Below are 20,235 nucleotides of genomic sequence, written 5' to 3' on the forward strand. Positions count from 1 at the left end.
GCGGTGCGGACGATGCCGGCAAGCCGACCGATATTTAGCCACACACACGTGGTCCACCTTCACTGATCAATGCAACACATCAAATTATGACAGTCTTAGAGTCTATTTAGATCACAAATCTTTATATCCTAAAACTTTTAGTTGTAAACTTTACATTTAAAATAAGTATTTAGATGCTTTTTAATTTTTTTAATCTGTAACACGTAAGACAGATTTGCTCTCGTTTAATACTTGATTTGGTTCATTAATTGAACTACATGCACATGATTGCTTCCTGCATATGGCCGATCCATGCACTGCATGGTTTGCTTCCTGCAGTGCCGATTTGAAAGAAAATATTTTATTCCAAAGCAAATTATTCTCAAAAAATATAAAACAAGCAATACATGTTCTCAAACATAAATAAAATTATATGTCCTCAAACAAAAATAAAATTACAACTTGTATGGGAGTGAACAAGAAACACAAGTTTGTATGGGTAGCAGAAGCAGTCATACCGGGACTTGAGCGAAGGAGATCTCGTCCTCTGGTTCGAAGTTGGCAGCTGTCGCCACGCCGTGTACAGGCGCACTGCGTCCCCTGGATCTGCCGGAGGAACCGGATGCAGCACCACAATGACCACCTAGGGGAGGGATGCATCCGCCACCAATGGACGGTGAGACGTCGCGACCCAAGGGAGCTCCACCTTGACCGACACTACCGTGAGCACCGCGCAAGCATAGAGTGCCTCTGTCGTTGCGGGTGGCGTGCTGAACAAAGGAGGACCTTGGGTGCTCCCAAAATCACCGTCTTCAGTCCCGGATCGGAGGAGGCCCTTGTAGGAATTGAGGCCGGGCCACCCTTCGCAGGAGTTGTGGTCCAACACCTCCATCCCCACCCGGTTAGGGTTGGGGAGCTCGAAGGTTGGTAGTTGTACCACATGCCGTGGAATCCCGATAGCTAGGAGAGGAAGCCCCTGGTGTCTCCTCCGTCGCCGAAGATGTCTGCGTCGCTGTAGTCGTCGCTGTGGTAGCCCTGGACCCGATTTCCAGAGCCGCTCCAGTTGTCCATCACCGACGGAGGGGAGAAGCAGCCGGATCTGAATCTGGATGTGGAGGACAAGGATCCAGTTATTGCTGCGGTGGATCTAGCGGTGGGGGAGAGGACGGGGATGGAGGAGAAAGCGGCGGCGAGGTGGGGTGGGTGAGGGTTGCTTGCAGGAGAGAGCGCCTGCGGGAGAGAAGTAGGGTTCACTGTGGTGGGTGCGGGAATGGATAAGGTAGGGCTGGGGTGGGAGTGGGGCTGCGGGGGTATAGGTCGTCCAACTCGGGCCCCGAAGTAAGTTTACACATTTTTTGGGTTCTAGGGTTCAAATTTCAAATCTTCACAGCCCAAGTTTTATAGCTCCCTGTTTAGATCCATTCTTACAAAAAGTGTTCATTTCTCCAAAAATTTTGGTTACTTGGGTACATCTAAACATAGTAGTAAAAACTACGTACACTTTTTATAACAACCACGTCAACAAGATACATACATAGAAACTATCCCATAAATAAAGTACTGATTTCTTTGCTTAATAAATATTACCTTTCTTTTTAATTATCTCTCTCCTAAGATCTTGTTTAGTTCAATTGTTTTTTAGAATTTGGCCACGGTAGCATTTTCGTTTATATTTGATATTTATTATTCAATCATGAACTAACTAGACTTAAGAAATTCGTCTCGCAAATTATAGACAAACTATGCAATTAGCTTTATTTTTATATATATTTAATGTACTATACATATATTTAAAGATTCGATTTGATTGAAAATCTTGAAAAGTTTTTAAATTTTGAGTTTAACTAAACAAGGCCTTAGGATAGGATAATAATTCTCGGCCTTTTCTGGACAGCAGCGTCGCGCACGTCCAGGGGAACAGCGAGCGGCCTTGGCGGCAGCGACCGCGGCTTGCAAGCGCGCGCCGCATCCGGCAGCCGAGCGCGCGCGCGGCGGCCAGCGAGCGCTGAGGCCAGCACGCGAACGCGTGGCGCGTGGCGACCTTCGCGGCGGCAAGCGCGGCAGTGACACGGCCTACTACTGCACGGCGGCGCCACCGCGGGATCGGACTGCTTGCTGCGCGCATGGCGAGAGCGGGCGGGAGGCCCATCAGCAGCATGGCGCGATGCGGGAGAGAGAGGAAGACACGACCTGGGTGCTACTTTCACAGTTTTTCCTACGTCTTGTTCCGTGCGTGGACTCCGTTTCTGCTTGAGGGCTTGTTCGTTTCACACCAAAAAGCATTTCAGGTGATCACACCAAATCAATTACAAGTACAATCGTACTACAAAAGAGATCGACGGGCCGATACGGGTATAAGTATAATGCACGATGCAACTTAGGGACTACTACTACGAGCTAATCAATTACAGTAAAAAACAACGCCCACAGTCCGCCGGCGGCCGTGGCCAGGGCCATGCCCCAGACCAGAGCGTCCACGGGCGTCGGCATGACCGGAGCCACCCTGGACGCGAACATCGCCGTCAGCAGCGTGGTGAGCGCCCACACCGCGGCCTTGATCCTGCCGCTCCCTGCTGGTCTGCCACGGCGCCGCTCGAACTCACGGAGGCAGACGAAGAGGAGGACGAGTGCCGCGTCGGCGACGAGCACGAACGCGACGGAGCCGGCGTCGCCCCTGGACTTGTAGACGACGAGCGCCGAGTTGCACGCCAGGACACCGAAGCCTACCTTGGTGAGCCCCGAATAGCGCCGGTCCAGGTCCATGCGATGCTGAGTTGCTCACTGGGACAGGGAGAGACAGGGACCGGGTGCCTGATCGTGATCGTCGTAGAAACTAGAAAGTTTTTCTTTTCCCTGGGCGGAAATGCAGCATTTGAACTTACCTGGTTGGCCACGAGACGACCGAGCATCCGCGCCTTCGTTTTATAGCCGTTTCCCGCTAGGCCGCGGGGCATTATTTTAAGTATTTTAAAAAGTCGTAGCTCGTGTATTTAAAATTATTACAGATTGCGTCGTACTCGGCGCTCTCTCATTTGAAATTCAAATTTCTTAGCCCGCCAGCCCACAACCATGTCCTAGTGGGCCACCGCCCACACCAGTAAAACAAATCAGGCAGTAAAATAAAGGAAAAAAAAGTCCACATTATGTTCATTTTTTCTGTCTAAACTTCAAAACCGAACAAAACACTTTTTCAAAATTTTTAAAACCATTCACCTTACCTATCTACATCTGTTATAAACAATTTTAAACACAGTTTTGTCTTTTTATTTATGTCTGTACATTACAACGGGAGAAAAGAATTCTACGAGCTTCTTTTAGTGGGTCTTAAACTTGTGTCTTATAACAGAAGAAAAAGACTATGAAAAATTGATTTAATTCGATATAGACTTAAAAGATAATATCGTATTATTGTCAATACTAACTTATATTGTGGGTATTGTATTCATCATAAAATGAATAACAACATTTCAGTTTTACATAAAGTGTAAACACATAAATAAAGATGTAACACTGAAACCTTAGTTTTGGATATATTTTTTTTTTGATCGGTGGCTATCTAGCAATACATGCAAAGAAAGAGATTGGGAAGCTATTTAGCCTCCAGTGTGCATTTGAATCGGTCGTGTTCCACTCGATTAGGTTACCATTCTACCACAGCACTTTTATGTTTCTGATTTGTTTTTTAAATAAGGCCTTGTTTAGTTCACCCCAAAAACCAAAATCTTTTCAGGCCTTGTTTAGTTCGTAAAAATTTTCAAGATTTCCCGTCACATCGAATCTTTGGTCGCATACATGGAGCATTAAATATAGATGAAAATAAAAATTAACTGCACAGTTTACCTGTAATTTGTGAGATGAATCTTTTGAGCCTAGTAACTCCGTGATTAGACAATGTTTGTCAAATAAAAACGAAATGCTACAGTACCCAAAAACAAAAAATATTGCGAACTAAACAAGGCCTCAAGATTTTCTGTCACATCGAATCTTACGCCACATGCATTGAGTATTAAATATAGACGAAAATAAAAACCAATTGCACAGTTTACCTGTAAATCACGAGATGAATCTTTTAAACCTATTTAATCTATAATTGGATAATGTTTGTCAAATAAAAACGAAAGTGCTACAGTTCCGAAAACTTTTCAGTTTTCGGAACTAAACAAGGCCTAACAAGAAAAGAAAAAAAAAGTAAAAACAAAGCAACTCACGCACACCACACAACGGAGAAAAGCATACGCCCGGCCACCGACGCCCCTTACTCATCCTCCCGTCCGCTCGATCTCTCCCTCTCGTGTGTCTTTCTCCTCTCTCTCTCGCCTTCCCTTGCTGCTCCCATCTCCAACACCGGCTCCCTCTCCATGCCCCTTCTCTTCCCCCTATGATACTCAAATCGATCTTCAAATCGGCATCTCCATCATAGCGATTTTTCAATCTCAATTCGCCTACAAGGCTGGCTGGTATGCCACAAGTTCTTACAAATCTTGTTAAGCTGATCACAAGGGAGATCCATGGCGTCGCTGGTGGCCTCACGAGCTCCGTCCGCGGCGGCGGCGGCGGCGGTCACCTGAGCTCCATCTGCGGCTATGATGGCGCGGTTTGCCGGCATCGCTATGCTCCCATAATTTTGTCACGTTGGTGGCCTTTATTCGGTATGATTTTCATAGATTTTGTATGTGATTTGTTTTAGACTTCATTTGGTATGTGATTTTATTTTTGGACTCAGTCTAGAATCCACATTTGGTGTGGTTCATTTTTGGGTTCGTGTCGTATGTGGTTTGAATTCAATTTTGGGCAGGAGAGATGAGGATATTAGAGTCCATTATCAGAGGAGGCTTTTTGAGTACGAGTAGCTGATTAGAGTGGTCAGACAAAAAAATCTAGAACAAAAAATCAGTGGAAATTTTATCTCATTAGTATTAGAGATAGATTTCGGACTATAGTAGCGTCATACAAACCTTTGAGGCTGCCTATTATCAATAGTTTCTTCAAATAAGGTAAATATTTTTTTAAGCATCAAATTATTATTTTTCATATATATTTGCACATGACAATATCATGCCGATAATATTTTTTATATATTTTACATGGGCCTAGACTTGCTTTAAAAATAAACAGACAACAGTGTTTTTCTTTTGTTCGCTTGAGCTTATTAGCCGAATCTATCAGCTATTCAGTAGTGTTTTTCTCTCAGAACAAATCAGTCAATAATACTTTCTGTCATGGTTTATCAGCCAAACGAACGGCCATGCCCGAGCAGCCGGCGGCTAGGGCCAGCTCCGCGTCCTGCTCGTTGCCCTGCCTCGCGGCGCCCAGCTCGCCCCCTCCCCCCGGTCCACCTCTCTCTCTCTCTCTCTCTCTCTCTCTTCTGAGCTATTTCTGTCTTTTCACGTGTATGTTTGGCACGGGCTCAATAGCCATCTTTATATACATTCCTACGTTTTTGCCACTCTATCGACGAAAACTTCATAGATTTAGGCCTTGTTTAGTTCCAAAATATTTTGCAAAATCGACACTGAAGCTCTTTCGTTTGTATTTGATAAATATTGTCCAATCATGGACTACTCAAAAGATTCATCTCGTCAATTTCGACCAAACTGTGCAATTAGTTTTTATTTTTATCTATATTTAATACTTCATGCATGTGTCTAAAGATTCGATGTGACGGGGAATCAAAAAAATTTTGCAAAATTTTTTGAGAACTAAACAAGGCCTTAGACATTTTACACATGTAGCTAGCCAAGTCAAATGTCCAACGTGGCAGCAGCATGTGAAAAGACCTCTCTACCCTTACCTTATTCTTTGGCTCAACGTCCATTGTTCATCTTTCCCGTCCTGTTCGCCGTGGCCTCAGCGTTAGGCCTAGTTTATATACACTCAAAAATCCAAAACTTTACAAGATTCCGTGTCACATCGAATCTTGCGGCACATGCATGAAGTATTAAATATAGATAAAAAGAATAACTAATTGCACAGTTTACCTGTAATTTACGAGATGAATCTTTTAAGCCTAGTTACTCTATAATTAGATAATGTTTGTCAAATAAAAACGAAAATTTTACAGTGTCAAAATCCAAAAACTTTTTGCATTTAAACAAGGCCTTAGCCCACAGCTACATCGCTGCTGCACTTGCTCGCTAGGGGCTTCTGCACGAAGATGTAGTAGAGCTTCACGGTGAGCCCTAGCAGGAGTAGCGAGGACACCACGACCAGCTCGACGCCGATGCTACTCAAAGCTCGCATGTTTGCTCTTGCTCTTTATCCAATCTATCTAATGGTGGCGTCTCCTCCGTCCGTTTGCCAGAGAGAATACTGGCGAGCTAGCTTGGATACGCCATTAGAGACAGAGGAAGGGAGGAATGCAGAGGTGAGAGGAAGAGGAAGAAAGCAGAGCAGCAAGAACTGAAAGCTCTGTAGCCTCGAAAGATTGACAGGGAGCTGCAGCCACCAGGGAATGGAGCTGAATCTACAAGGCGCTGGATTTTGCCTGTGGCTGTCGGAAGAATCATTAGAAACTGAAACAATTGCCCGCGTTGGCAACGACACCTCATTGCAGAACCCCAGCTCGACGATGTCCGCGGACCGGCATGGGATGGCGAGCTCCTCTACGGCCTGAAGGAGCATAGAACGACGATGCTCCTCAGCGCTGGCGGCAGTGACAACACGGCCAAGCAATATAGCAGGCCAGCGCGCGGCAGCAGTGGCGGACCCGGAAACAGATCAAAGGGGGGCTAAATAACATATCTAATTTTTTTCTCGCTCAATCCAGTATACTAATAGATAGCTAAGAGTGATAATTCAATATTGATTCAAAGTGCTCAAAAACAAAGATTCATAGAATAAACATAGATTCAACGTGCGTCCGCCAATGCGCGGTAGCAATGATTAGGCGCGTCCGGGTAGAGCACAACATGGTATAGGAACTCGGCCTCTTCTCATACTTTGGAAGAGCATAGCGGGGGCACATCAGCTTGCTCAGGATGGGGAAGTTGAACTGTGGGCAGTGGCGAAGCCAGAACATTTCAGGAGCCCGGGCAATTCTCATTAAAAAATATAAAATCACATAATTTTATATAAATATAAAGAAGATTTCTTTTGCATTTTGGCGAGGAGCCCGGCCGGCCGCCCGGGTGGCCGGACGGTGGCTCCGCCAGTGACCGTGGGACACGCAGGAGAAGATCGCCATGGACACAGGGATAAGGCTAAGGGCATAGAAGTCTTTTCGCATGCCACTGCAATGTTGGATGGGTGACTCTGCTACCCATGTGTGCAAAATATCTAAATATGTGAAGTTTTCGTTGATGCAATGGCAAAAATGTAGAAACATATATAAAGATGGCAATTGAGTCTGTGCTAAACATAATAGTGGCGAAAAATTAAATATCCCAAGAAACGCCTTGTTTTCGTTCCTTCCAAATTTTGTAATTTTTTTAGATTTCCCGTCACATCGAAACTCGCGACACATGGATAAAGCATTAAATATAGATTAAAAAATAACTAGTTCACAATGCGAGACGAAATTTTTTGAGCCTAGTTAGTCCATGATTGGATAATATTTGTCAAATACAAATGAAAATGCTACAATGTCTATTTTGCAAAAAAAATGGAACTAAACGAGGCTTAAACAAAATTTGTTTTGAGGCCAAGTAAGCAAGTTTGAATTTGAAAGAAAAAGTGCCAAAAAAACTAAGTCTAACTTTTTTCATGGCCTGGAACTAATTTTCTCTAACTAGATATATACCGGTGCCTTACACCGGGGTTAAAAAATACTATTTCTTTTTAATATTATAAATTTTTCATTGGGGACATTAAACTATTTCCAATTTAATTCATACCTTGTCTATTTTTTCTCCTTTTATCAACTGAGATCATATTCTCTTCATAGATTTACTCCTCACATCGTTGTCTTCCTATTTATCAACTTTTCTGTTTCAACACATTTATAATCATTCATTTTTTTTACCCTTTATTTTACCCAATCTGTTATTCACTAAGTCTTCCCCTCACATTTCGATGATGGATCCTTTACCTCTACGTATTTCTGATGATGCACGAATTAGAAGCAATAGGTCATTTAGCCGGCCAATCACAAGCCTGTTCGTTTATCTAAAAAATTATAGAAAATAATATTTACTAATTTATTATAAGAGAAAAATACTAACATATTCGATAAATAAGTTCAGCACTGATATGTTGTCGGAAAAAAAATATATGCTGGTAACATGGGATGGTTTGACGAAGTGGGGTAGTGGGCAAGCGGGTCCAATAGACAATAGTATACCTACTGTATTTGTTATAGTTTGTGTTTTTATTCTTTGTGGTCGATAGTATACGTTCTTTTATATCATTAGGTATATTGGGCCTTGATCACTAGAGGAGGCAACTTCTGGGCCACGTAATCTATTCCAACATCTTAAAGGGGCCGCTTCATCCATGATTTTGGGCCTGCACTGGACCTAGGCCGCGACGAGGATCACTGCTTGCGCTGCGAGAATGTGGGTGCAGTGCTGTGCGGGCCCTGATAGAAAGCGCACGCAAATAAATTCACGAGGGTACACCGCGCCAGCAGAAATCATACGCAAAATTCGCAAAATATGCTGAGGCAGCAAAGCTGCAACACGGACAGAAAAGTTGGTTCGCACGGCCCATGACGGCAGATTATTTTTCTATTTATTTTATTGATTTCCATGCTGGAAGGTGTATAGTTTTCTACTAACTAAAAAAATATAACTGCTAAACCGATATCTAAATTAAATTCTAATTGTACCATTATATATTTTTTATAATAAATACTTCAAAACAAGATTCCAGATAAATATATTTAGATAAAATTTTATTAACAAACATTAATTTCATAAAAATAGAACATTTTCTTTTATTTAGCAGGGACGATGTTCTTGGCTTATAGAACAATGTTTTGTGTTCATAAGAAAAAATATTATCTATTTAGAAGAATCATATTCTAGTTTTTAGACTCATCAAATTGATATTATAATATACGTAAAAATAAATACATAATATAAATAAAGAATCTAGAGCAAAGCATAACAACAAATAAAAACACGTAATAGAAAAAAAATTAAAAGAACATCACACGAATACTTTTCAACCATTCTAAAATATATTAGAAAACATCAGATATGTACTAAGTGAACATTCCTAAATACACCATAGAAACATCATTGAATATATTACAGAACATCGCATATATATTACATGAGCATTACTAAATATATTATAGAACACCACATGTGTACTAAGTGAATATTACTAAATACACCATAAAACATCACTTAAAATATATTATAAAACATCACATATATAGTACGTAAACATCACTAAATATATAATAAAACATCACATGTATATTAAGTGAACATCACAAAAAAAATCATAAAACATCACATATATACTATATGAACATCACAGAATACATCTAGAACATCATTGTATATTACGTGAACATCACATGTATACTACACAAACATCACAAGACACATCATAGAACATCACATATACATCACGTGAAAATTTAAAAAAACATCACATATATAACACGTCAACATCACAAAAAAAAATATAGAACATCTACATGATATCATCAAAAACAACATAGATCATCATAAAAAGATAATAAAAGAAAAATAAATAAAATAAAGGTAATATAAAAAATTAAAATAATAATAAACACATAAAACAGAAAAAGAAATTAGAAAAAAAAATAAATGGTGCATGAAAAGAAAAAAGGAAAAAGACAAAAAAAAAAGAAAAGGAAAAAAGGAAATAACTAAAGAAAGGTAAAAAAATAAAAACATGAATCAAATAAAAACATAAATTAGAAAAGGAACAAAAAGTAAATAAATAAAAGAGAAAAAAGAAAACTAAAAAAGAGAAAAAAAAACTATGTGAAAAAGAAAAAGAAAAAAAGAATATAATATGAAAGGACAAAAGAAGGAACGATGATGGCTGGCCACGGTAATAAAAAAATAAAAAAAACAAGAAGAAACGAAACAAGAAAAGAAATCGAAAAGTAATAAATGGAAAAAGAAAAAGAAATGAAACAAGAACAGAAAATTTTAAAAAAAATGAAATATCAACAAAACAACGATCCAGCCTACGAACGAAAAAACATGGTTGTGGGCCGGCCTCAGCATGGGCTGTCCACGCACGCAGCATCCACGCTCCCGTCCGTGTGCAGCATCCATCACGCGGGAATCGTCGCACGGAAGACTCGGATGCTGGCGCGGGAAATCATCGGCGGAGCCGCGGAGGCTTCCAAGAATTTCGGTGCTGTGGCACGTGCCACCCGACGCGGCATCGACCACACCGCCCAGCGACGGCGACAGAGCAAACTAGATGCGTGCGGACCATGTCGGTAACGGTAAGCCGACCGGCATAGTTAACTACTCAAATTGCATGTCCTAGATCAAAACAATAATGCGTCCGGGTAGCCCAGGTAATATTGTAGCCACGCACATGGGTCCACCTTCACTTAGGCCTTGTTTAGGCCTTGTTTAGTTCCCAAAAATTTTGCAAAACTTTTCAAATTCTCTGTCACATCGAATCTTTAGACGTATGCATGGAGTATTAAATATAGATGAAAATAAAAACTAATTATACAGTTTGGTCAGAATTGACGAGACGAATCTTTTGAACCTAGTTAGTCTATAATTAGACAATATTTATCAAATACAAACGAAAATACTACTATTCACGTTTTGCAAAAAATTTTGAAAGTAAACAAGGCCTTAGTTCCTAAAAATTTTAGTTTTTGGCTACTATAGCATTTCGTTTTTATTTGACAAAAACATTGCCCAATCACAGAGTAACTAGGCTCAAAAGATTCATCTCACAAATTACAGGTAAACTGTGTAATTAGTTTTTATTTTTGTCTATATTTAATGCTTCATGCATGCGACCAAAGATTCGATGTGACGGGAAATCTTGAAAAATTTTTGCGAACTAAACAAGGCCTTATCAAAGCAATTCAGTATCCACAGAGTATGTAGGATGTGTTCCTGAAATCAGTGTCCTAGATTTTATTTCGTAGATTTTAACAATCCGATACAGACGGTACCTACGATGCTGTTCGATTCTCGATTCCCAATAGTAACCGACTAGAAAACCTTGGGTGTGACGCGCCATTTTAGAGCCAATTAGTAGTGAAATCCAGTGGAGTTTGTCCTGGTCGCTTAAACTTATCTGCATAACTTATTAGCCATGATATGATGTTTTTCTTTCACAACAAGTAAACATTAGCCGCAGAAACCATCAATCTTAGAATATGATGCTGAAATAGTTGAGTTTTGAAGAGAATTCTTAATATGATAGTAGGCATTTATATAGCCAATATGGTTTCAAGAGTCATATTAATGTATGAAGTGATGAAATGTGGACAGTCTCATACTTTTGCACAGTTCATATTCAAATATGATTTCAGCTTCAACACACTGCTAATCTTGCTTTGCACATGATATTTGACAGACTGTTGTGCCCAGTAATCGTCATTTCTGCGTGAGTGATTAAAATCGAATAAAGTAGCGGTGTTTGTCATCTGGTCGCAGCTGCAAACAGATTCCGTTTTGATGAACACTTCGTTGGCATGCAAGGAATGTGATGATGTGGAATCCAGTTCCAGAAGAAGAAACAGAGGTGACCCAGCAAGGAATACCATTCTGTACTGTACCTCACAGCAAATCGATTGTACAAGTACAAATACAATCATACAAAGCGACGACAGGCAAATACAGATCACGCACCATTTCAACCTATGGATTAGCTAGCTAGTCTCAGAACAACGCCCGCAGCCCACCGGCGGCCGTGGCCACGGCCATGCCCCAGACCGGAGCGTCCACTGGCGGCGGCATGACCGGAGCCACCCTGGACGTGAACATCCCGGTGAGCAGAGCGCGGTGAGCGCCCAGGCCGCGGCATTTATTCATTTGGTCGTGCCATTGCCTCACTGCTCGGCCCCGCGGGCGCGGCCGTCGAAGCGACGGAGGAAGAGCCAGGTGAGCGTCAGGAAACCCACGTATGCGAAGAAGACGAACGCCAGGGAGCCCGCGTCGCCCTCGCCGCGGGCGTGGTGGTGGGCGAGGGCGGAGTCGCACGCCACGACGCCGAAGCCCATCTTGAGCAGCTCAGCAGCATAGTTTCCTCCCAAGCCGATCTGGGCCCACTCGGACTCGCTGAGGCAGAGGAAGATGATGGCGCCGACGACCAGCGGCAGCAGCGGCGCCACCCTCGAGGCGTAGGCGAACATCGCCGTGAGCAGCGTGGTGAGCGCCCACACCGCGGCCTTGACGCTGCCGCTGCCTGCTGCGGCGGCGGCACCGCCATCAGCACGGCAGCGGCGGTCGAGCTCACGGAGGCAGGCGAAGAGGAGGACGAGTGCCGCGTCGGCGACGAGCACGAACGCGACGGAGCTGGCGCCTCCCCAGGATTTGCAGACGGCGAGCGCTGAGCTGCACGCCATGACACCGAAGCCTACCTTGGTTAGCCCGGAATAGCGCCGGTCGTCCATGCGGTGGTCGCCGGAATAATATAATCGACTACGACGAGTAGGAAAGGTTTCTTCTCGATCTGGGCTGCAAAGCAGAAACTTAAGCCTAAGCCTTGATCGTGGCTGGCGATGAAACAATCTAGCAGTTCGGCCTTCGTTTTTATAGCCGTTTCCTGCTAGGCCGCGGGGCACTACGTTAAAAAGTCGTAGTTCATGTATTTGTATATTTATTTAAAATTAGAAATTCTGTATTGCGCGGCGCTCTTCTTCTGAAATTCAAGATTTCGTGCCCCCGCAACCATGTCCGAGTGGGCCACCGCACAGATCAGTACAACAACACAGGCAACCAAAAAAAAAAAAAAAATGGCCCAGCCGGGAGCCGCCGACCACCCACGATTACTACGAGTCACAACCAGAATATTCAAAAACCTAAACCAGATGTTAAGTTGGAGACCCCTCTCTCAAGTCCAGAGACATCAAGTTGACACTGGACTTCAATTTTTGGGTTGCTCCCAAGGCCTTGTTTAGTTCACCTCAAAATTCCAAAATTTTTTAAGATTTTCTGTTATATTAAATTTGTAGACATATACATAGAGCATTAAATAAAAATAAAATATTAAAACTAATTATACAGTTTAGCTGTAATTTGCGAGATAAATCTTTTGAGCCTAGTTAGTTCATAGTTGAACAATAATTATGAAATATAAACAAAAACGCTACAGTAGCCAAATCTAAAAATTTTCATCAACTAAATAAGGCCCAAATATATTTGACCTCATTGGATCATATAAGGATGTGGATATTGAATATATTTGAGACGAACTCAAAGAACCGTGAGAGAAACAAATATCAAATGAATTTTGAATAACCCAAATTCACTACCACGTGTAGTAAGGCCTTGTGTTTTAATCAAGCATATAAAGTTTTAGGGTGTCATATCGAGTGTTTAGATAGTAATAAAAACAAATTACAGAAATTCTCAGTATTTTTTGAGATAAATTTATTAAGCTAATTAATCTGTCATTACTACATATATACTGTAGCATTATATTATTAAATTATAGACTAACTAGACTTAAAAGATTTATCTTACAAAATAATCGCAACATGTGCAGTTAATTATTCTTTAATCTATATTTAATACTTTATGCATATATCCAATATCTGATGTAATTAAGAGTACACTTGGGAGGAACTAAAAACAAGGCCTGCTGAGGTGTTTGCGGTCTCTGTGATCCACAATGTCACATTTCGAACCAGATTCGGGCCTGAAAGAGGAGCAGGTGAGAGCAGCTGAGTATGCTTAGCCGCCAAGACGCCAAGTGCGTAGGGGAAAAAAAGAGAAAAAATAATCAGATCAAAAACGTCAATGTCATACTGATGGTTTGTCTAGAACTTTGTCCAAAAGTTTTATAGTTGTCTCCTAAAGTCAATAAATGTCTGCTAGATGATAAGAGGATCATCTGCTAGCAGGATATATCGTTCGCAAAAAGAAAAACAATAAACGTCGTTATCTTATCGAAATTTTGTGTAGGCCCTGTTTAGATTGAGAATAAAAATTTTTTAGGTGTCACATCAGATGTGTCGGAAGAATGTCGGGAAGGGTTTTTAGAAACTAATAAAAAATAAATTACATAGCTCGTCAGGAAACTGCAAGACAAATCTATTAAGTATAATTAATCTATCATTAGCACATGTGGGGTTACTGTAGCACTTAAGGCTAATCATGGAGTAACTAGGCTTAAAAGATTCGTCTCGCGATTTTCAACCAAACTGTGTAATTAGTTTATTTTTTTATCTACATTTAATGTTCCATGCATGTGTCTAAAGATTCGATAGGATGGATGAAAATTTTTTGGGTGAGTAACTAAACAGGGCCTAGTTGGATCCATAGTACATTTCAATACCTTTCCTAAAAAAAACTTCTTTAGCAGTTTCCAAATACACTCAAGAAAATGTGCATTTCTCTTGGGAATGTAAATAACACGCAACAAAATGTTGAACTATTTTGGAGGTTTCGAATAATGAAATGAGAAATTATTTTAGATGTTTTTAATAACAATCAAGGAAATATAGAATGTGAAATTACCTTGACCGTTTAGGTCAGCACTTAAGAATATACACTTCCCTAAAAGTTTCCTGCAACCTACAAGGTGATGATATATTTAGGCCTTGTTTAGATCTAGATTTTTTTTTTGATTTCGACACTGTAGCAATTTCGTTTTTATTTGACAAACATTGTCCAATCATAGAGTAACTAGGCTTAAAAGATTCATCTCACGATTTACAGACAAACTGTGTAGTTAGTTTTTGTTTTCATTTATATTTAATGCTCCATGTATGGGACACAAGATTTGATGTTACGGAGAATCTTGAAAAGTTTTTGGTTTTCGGGTGAACTAAACAAGGCCTTATTGGAGTTTCAATTTTCACCCCTCAAAGAAATTGTTGCTTTGAACCTTACACATATGAGCGCGATCGTTCGACTTGACAATTTGACATGGCCGACCGAGGATACTCCACCCTGACAAAGCTAGGCATGGGAGTCCTGGGGCGACGACGCGACCGCCGTGGGTTCGTGGTCGCCGCAAAACTGGGAGTGGCTTTTAGGCCTTGTTTAGTTCACTCAAAAAGCAAAAAGTTTTTAAGATTTTCCGTCACATCGAATCTTTCGGCACATGCATGAAGCATTAAATATAAATGAAAACAAAAACTAATTACACAGTTTAGCTGAAAATCACGAGATGAATCTTTTAATCCTAATTAGTCCATAATTAGATAATATTTGTCACAAACAAACGAAAGTGCTACAGTACCGAAATCCGAAATATTTTCGAATAAACAAGGCCTTAATAGGGGGTAAACGTCATGCTCTGAATGACACGACCCCGTATCCACACACGCACAAACTTTTCTACGCGTCCCCGTCTGCTGGGCGCAACGACGTATCCGTGCTGATCATTCGCGACAAATCTACGCGTGGACATCGGTGCCGGGCGGCGTATCTGTGCTGACAAATCTCTGAGGCCTTGTTTATTTCAGGATTTTTGTTTTTGCATTTTGCTACTGTACTATTTTCATTTTTATTTGATAATTATTATTTAATTATAAGTTACTTAGTTTTAAAAAATTTGTCTCACAAATTATAAATAAACTATATAATTAATTATTTTTATCTATATTTAATATTTTCTATATATACTATAAAATTTAATGTGATAAAGAATTTTTAAAAAAATAGAACTAAACAAGCCTGAATCGAATCCTCCAGCACGAAACGCGACAAGTCGTCGTCCTCCTGCACGGCGGCGCTACTACTCTCCGGCTCCGCTCCAACGGCGGCGCTAGCTCTCCGCTCCGAGGGCGACCGGATCACACTAGCCGACAACGGCCACATGGGTCCAGAGTCCAGACCTCACTCGCTGTGCTGCCAAAGAAAAACCTGGCCGGCGACTGATGAGATATAGAAAAGCCATTAGAGGATATAAGAGTAAGTATTATAGTGGGCTGTAAGCTGGCTAAATGCTGAGGTGAATGAGAGCAAAGAAGAAAAAAAAACAGGGCTGTAAGCTTACAGTCAGCTTAGCATAAAAACTAAAAAAATTTATGAGAGAGATAAGTGAGCCATATATTAATGGTAAATAGCTAACTATTGTATGAGTGGACTGGGAGAAGGCTGCAAGAAACCTTACAGTGAGCAAGTGGGCTGTATTATTAAACTTGCTCTAAAGGGATCTTTGGATGAAGATATTAAAGTTTTTACGGTGTTGTGTTCTCGTTTTATTTGACAATTAATGAATTAATTAGGCTTAAAAGATTCATCTCGCAAATTATTCTCTAGTTATGTTTTTAGTTTCATAAATAATCTATATTTAATACTCTATGTATATTCAAACATTCAATGTGACAGGTGTTAAAGAAAAAACACCGGCAACCAAACATGACCTAAAGATATGTCTATCCGCTTGTTTGAAAAGCTATTGTTGAAAGTATTGTTCGCTAACTTATTATGAGAGAAAAGCATTACTGAATGGTAGAAAAAGTACGACTTATAAGAAAAGCGAACGAAGCCTATAGAAAACAATTTTTAGTTAAATGACGCTTTGAATGATGATTTAAAGAGTAAATTTTAAAAAGACTCTTGAAGATACTGGAGAAGCTAGATCCAAAAGTAATTGTTTTTATAGAGAAGCTATAACTGACGTTGTTCTTACTAAAATTAAAGATCTACCAAATGACCCTGGCCTATAGTTTGCCATCGGGGCCGGCCCGGTTCAGTACGGCATAGGCACGGGCTAGGCCTGTAAGATGTCGGGCCGGCATGGTACGCCATCTCTTCTGGGCGTGGGATTCCATGCCTCGTACTTGGCCTTCGGCCTAAGCACAGGCTTGTGGGCTGAAATTTGGGCTGTGCCAGGCCACTAAGCATGACTAAAACAACGTGTCGTGTTGACCCATAGCCCGTTCAACTCAAAACATAACAAAAACTAGCAAAAAGAAATATTATAATATTTTCGTTACGGACTGAATGACACGACCAAACTAGGCCCCACGTCACACGCACAAAAAATCAAACTTGCCTTGTTTAGTTTCTAAATTTTTTTATTTGAGTATTGTAGTATTTTTATTTTTATTTGACAAATATTATCCAATCATAAATTAACTAGGTTCAAAAAATTCATCTCGTGATTTATAGACAAACTATACAATTAATTTTTTATTTTTATCTATATTTAATGTTCCATTCATGTGCCGTAAGATTTGATGTGACGAGGAATCTTGAAAAAGTTTTTGGTTTTTAGGTGAACTAAACAAGACCATAGCCTGAGCAGCAGGATCAGTGATCAGATCGCGGGCCATTGCATAGCCTTATTTAGTTCACCTTAAAACCAAAAACTTTTTAAGATTTCCGCCCGAGGAGGAAGAGGAGCTCATGCCACCATAGGAAGAGGAAAGGGTGTCGTGCCACCGGCCACGGGGAAGAGGGCGCTCACCCGCCACCACTCGCCCAGCAAATGCTGAGGACCTCCACTCGGATTTGCCGCGGGGGTGATAGCTGGGCTGAATACTATGCGGAAACGTGCAATGATTCCGCCCTCCAATGCCGTGACCATCCAAACGCTAGCATTCGGGACTGCCGTTTCCAATTCACGCTAAGAAGGGGTGTTAAGGAGTGTTTTACAAACTCCACTATGGAGAAGTTTCATAAAAAAATAGAATTTATGAAGTATTTTTTAGATACTTTTATAACTCTATTTTTTTTTTAAACTGAGTGTGTGGAGCTAAAATCGTAAAGTTGAAAAACTTTGGTGAGACCAGTCCAAAACACTCGTAAGCTCCTCACGCGGATAAAAAAAAAAGCTTTGAAGACAACGCTCTGTCAGAATGTCGGATGGCTCACACGTCACGTATTTCAAGGTAAAAAAAACACGTTTACAGCGAGGCCTTGTTTAGTTTCGAAAAAATTTCGGATTTCGCTACCGTAGCATTTTCGTTTTTATTTGATAAATATTATTCAATTATAAACTAATTAGAATCAAAAGATTCGTCTCGCGATTTATAGACAAACTGTGTAATTAGTTTTTGTTTTTGTTTATATTTAATGTTTCATTAATATGCCGCAAGATTCGATGTGACGGGAAATCTTGAAAACTTTTTGGATTTCGAGGTGAACTAAACGAGGCCCAAGAAAGTCATGGCTTATCAAAACAAACACCAGCCACAAGAACAAGTTCCAGCTAACACAAAACGGCTCTAGTCTTACTACACTTGGACAATTTGCGACAAAAGAGCTCCTAACGACGTAAGCCGCCCGTGACGACCAGCAGAGATCCACAAATCAACCTCTGCTTTGATTATACTCCACGGTCAGTTTGAGGTTTATTCAATTGTGGTCCACATCAGAGAGTGCCGCCATCTCAATGCTGTTGAGTGGATTGTCCAAGTACTGCGAAAAAGATGTTTTGTGTCTTTACCCACTCTAGATCCGGCCTTAACAGCTAGACGAGTACTCTTTTTCTTTGTGGTTGATATTCTTTTTTAATAAATATATCAGCATTGGATTACCTATATCATTGTTTTGTTACTATTAGTGGTTTTAGTTCAGCCTACAAGGGAAGAAAAGATTCCAAGTCGGCCATGTACTTGAACATTTGGAGACCCCAGCATTATTGCTGCATGGAGCAAGTACCTGATACGATTGTGCCTCGCTTTTGTTCAGAGAAATCTTCTTATATGCTCCTAAAAAATGCCTGACGTCATCGTCAGATCAACTAATCCATCGCCTCGCCTGCCATGGCCCATATTATTCGAGTCCGCGTCGGATGCACCTAATATAAACGGAAGCACGTAATAAAAAACATGGACAGGCTCAAGGAAAAGGCTTGTCCAAGCGTGTATATTATTTTTTCCGTGCAACCCACAAAATTCCTAATGTCATCGTGAATTCACTTCCCAGCTTAATCCGCAGGCTCCCACCACCCAAGTGGGTCCACGTCGAATCACACCTCCCTGCAAAGAAATCACGCTCCTGGCCGACGGTGGCAGGCAACTGCGACCTATTGCCGTGCGTAGTCCCGGTGTAGGAGGGAGCGTGCGTCTCGTCATGGACGTAGGCGACACGATGCGAGTTCGTGTTGGCGGCAGCCGCAGCACTCGCGCGTCTGTGCCTCACTCGCCGGCCACGCGTCTGCACCCAGCTTACCCTTCATGCAATGTAAGAGACGAGTCCGACGTGTGCTGATTCACTTGATGCCCACATGTAACAACGTGGTCCATTAGTCTACCACCTCCACACAGAAGACGGAAACCTGGAGAATTTAGAAATACTTTGGAGTTCCAAACATAAAACAATTTATTAGATTTTTTTTAATTTTCTCCTCGAATAACGTAAAAGATTTGTATATCATTGCATTTAAGAAGAAGAAAAAAGTTTGTCATGCAAACGACAGCGCATCAAGTGTGCTAAGTGGTATAACATCTGGACCAACCTAGCAAATTGTTCCCAGATTCGATATTACATAACTGGAATAACGAAACGTGCAAGCATGACAACGTACTACGGGGCTTCCGCGATGAGCTCCCTAGTGACCTCGTTGAACGCTGGAAACAACACGTCAAGAGCATCCACCTAGCCCATCATCAGGTTTCCACTGTGAATGCCGTCAAGTGTTACCTTGGACGCAGGTGAAGTCAGAGCTGCTGGCAGCGTGATGCCCAACCTCTGCTTGAGGAGTGTCTCGCCTCGCTTGGAGGCCAGGATGTGCGCCAATAATTGGGCGGCAATCTGTCTACTCTAGGCCCTGACCGTCAGGGCCCTCTTGGTTGCCACCTTTTGCCCGTGGTGGAGATGCGAGCAAGGGTGACCTTCGCTTGACCTGCACCTCATCCACAAACCGTGCGAGCCGTCGAGCGGCCTTGTTCAGCGCGGGGTGTCGCATTACTGGGGCCCGCGGTGCCCGGCCGTGCGTCCTTCGTCAGCGTAGAAGGGTCAAGCGAGCGGTGACTTCCATGTCGGCGTATAATCCGCCACGAGCGCCGCCTCATCCGCGACTACGCAAGGTCCCATCTGAGGAGGCGTGTCCTGCACAGGCGATGACGGAGGTGGATCCGTCATGTCCTGAGCCACCATCGTCGGAGAACTAGTATCCAACAGAGGTCGAGCCTCCTGATGTGAGACAACGAACTCCTCCAGCATTGGATCGATCCACGTGGGTGTCACCGAACTCGTGTGTGGTTCCAACACTAGCGGATCTAGC

The 20,235-nt window shown here is 41.7% G+C and overlaps 2 protein-coding genes across 2 annotated transcripts; both read right to left on the bottom strand.

Annotated features, from left to right (window-relative positions):
- On the bottom strand, positions 2,124-2,868 carry LOC8068776. The gene has a single exon (XM_002437781.2). The coding sequence runs from the start codon at positions 2,740-2,742 to the stop codon at positions 2,377-2,379; it is 366 nt and encodes a 121-aa protein (XP_002437826.2). The 5' UTR covers positions 2,743-2,868; the 3' UTR covers positions 2,124-2,376.
- LOC8068777 lies at positions 11,462-12,761 on the bottom strand. The gene has a single exon (XM_021449037.1). It carries the CDS (start codon positions 12,497-12,499, stop codon positions 11,936-11,938), a length of 564 nt encoding a protein of 187 aa, XP_021304712.1. The 5' UTR covers positions 12,500-12,761; the 3' UTR covers positions 11,462-11,935.

This window comes from Sorghum bicolor, chromosome 10 (genome assembly GCF_000003195.3).
Source record: "Sorghum bicolor cultivar BTx623 chromosome 10, Sorghum_bicolor_NCBIv3, whole genome shotgun sequence".
Classification (NCBI taxonomy): domain Eukaryota; kingdom Viridiplantae; phylum Streptophyta; class Magnoliopsida; order Poales; family Poaceae; genus Sorghum; species Sorghum bicolor.

Bases quoted from the DNA above. Each gene is read 5' to 3' on its own strand.
- LOC8068776 (XM_002437781.2), bottom strand. From the start codon at position 2,742: ATGGACCTGGACCGGCGCTATTCGGGGCTCACCAAGGTAGGCTTCGGT.
- LOC8068777 (XM_021449037.1), bottom strand. From the start codon at position 12,499: ATGGACGACCGGCGCTATTCCGGGCTAACCAAGGTAGGCTTCGGTGTC.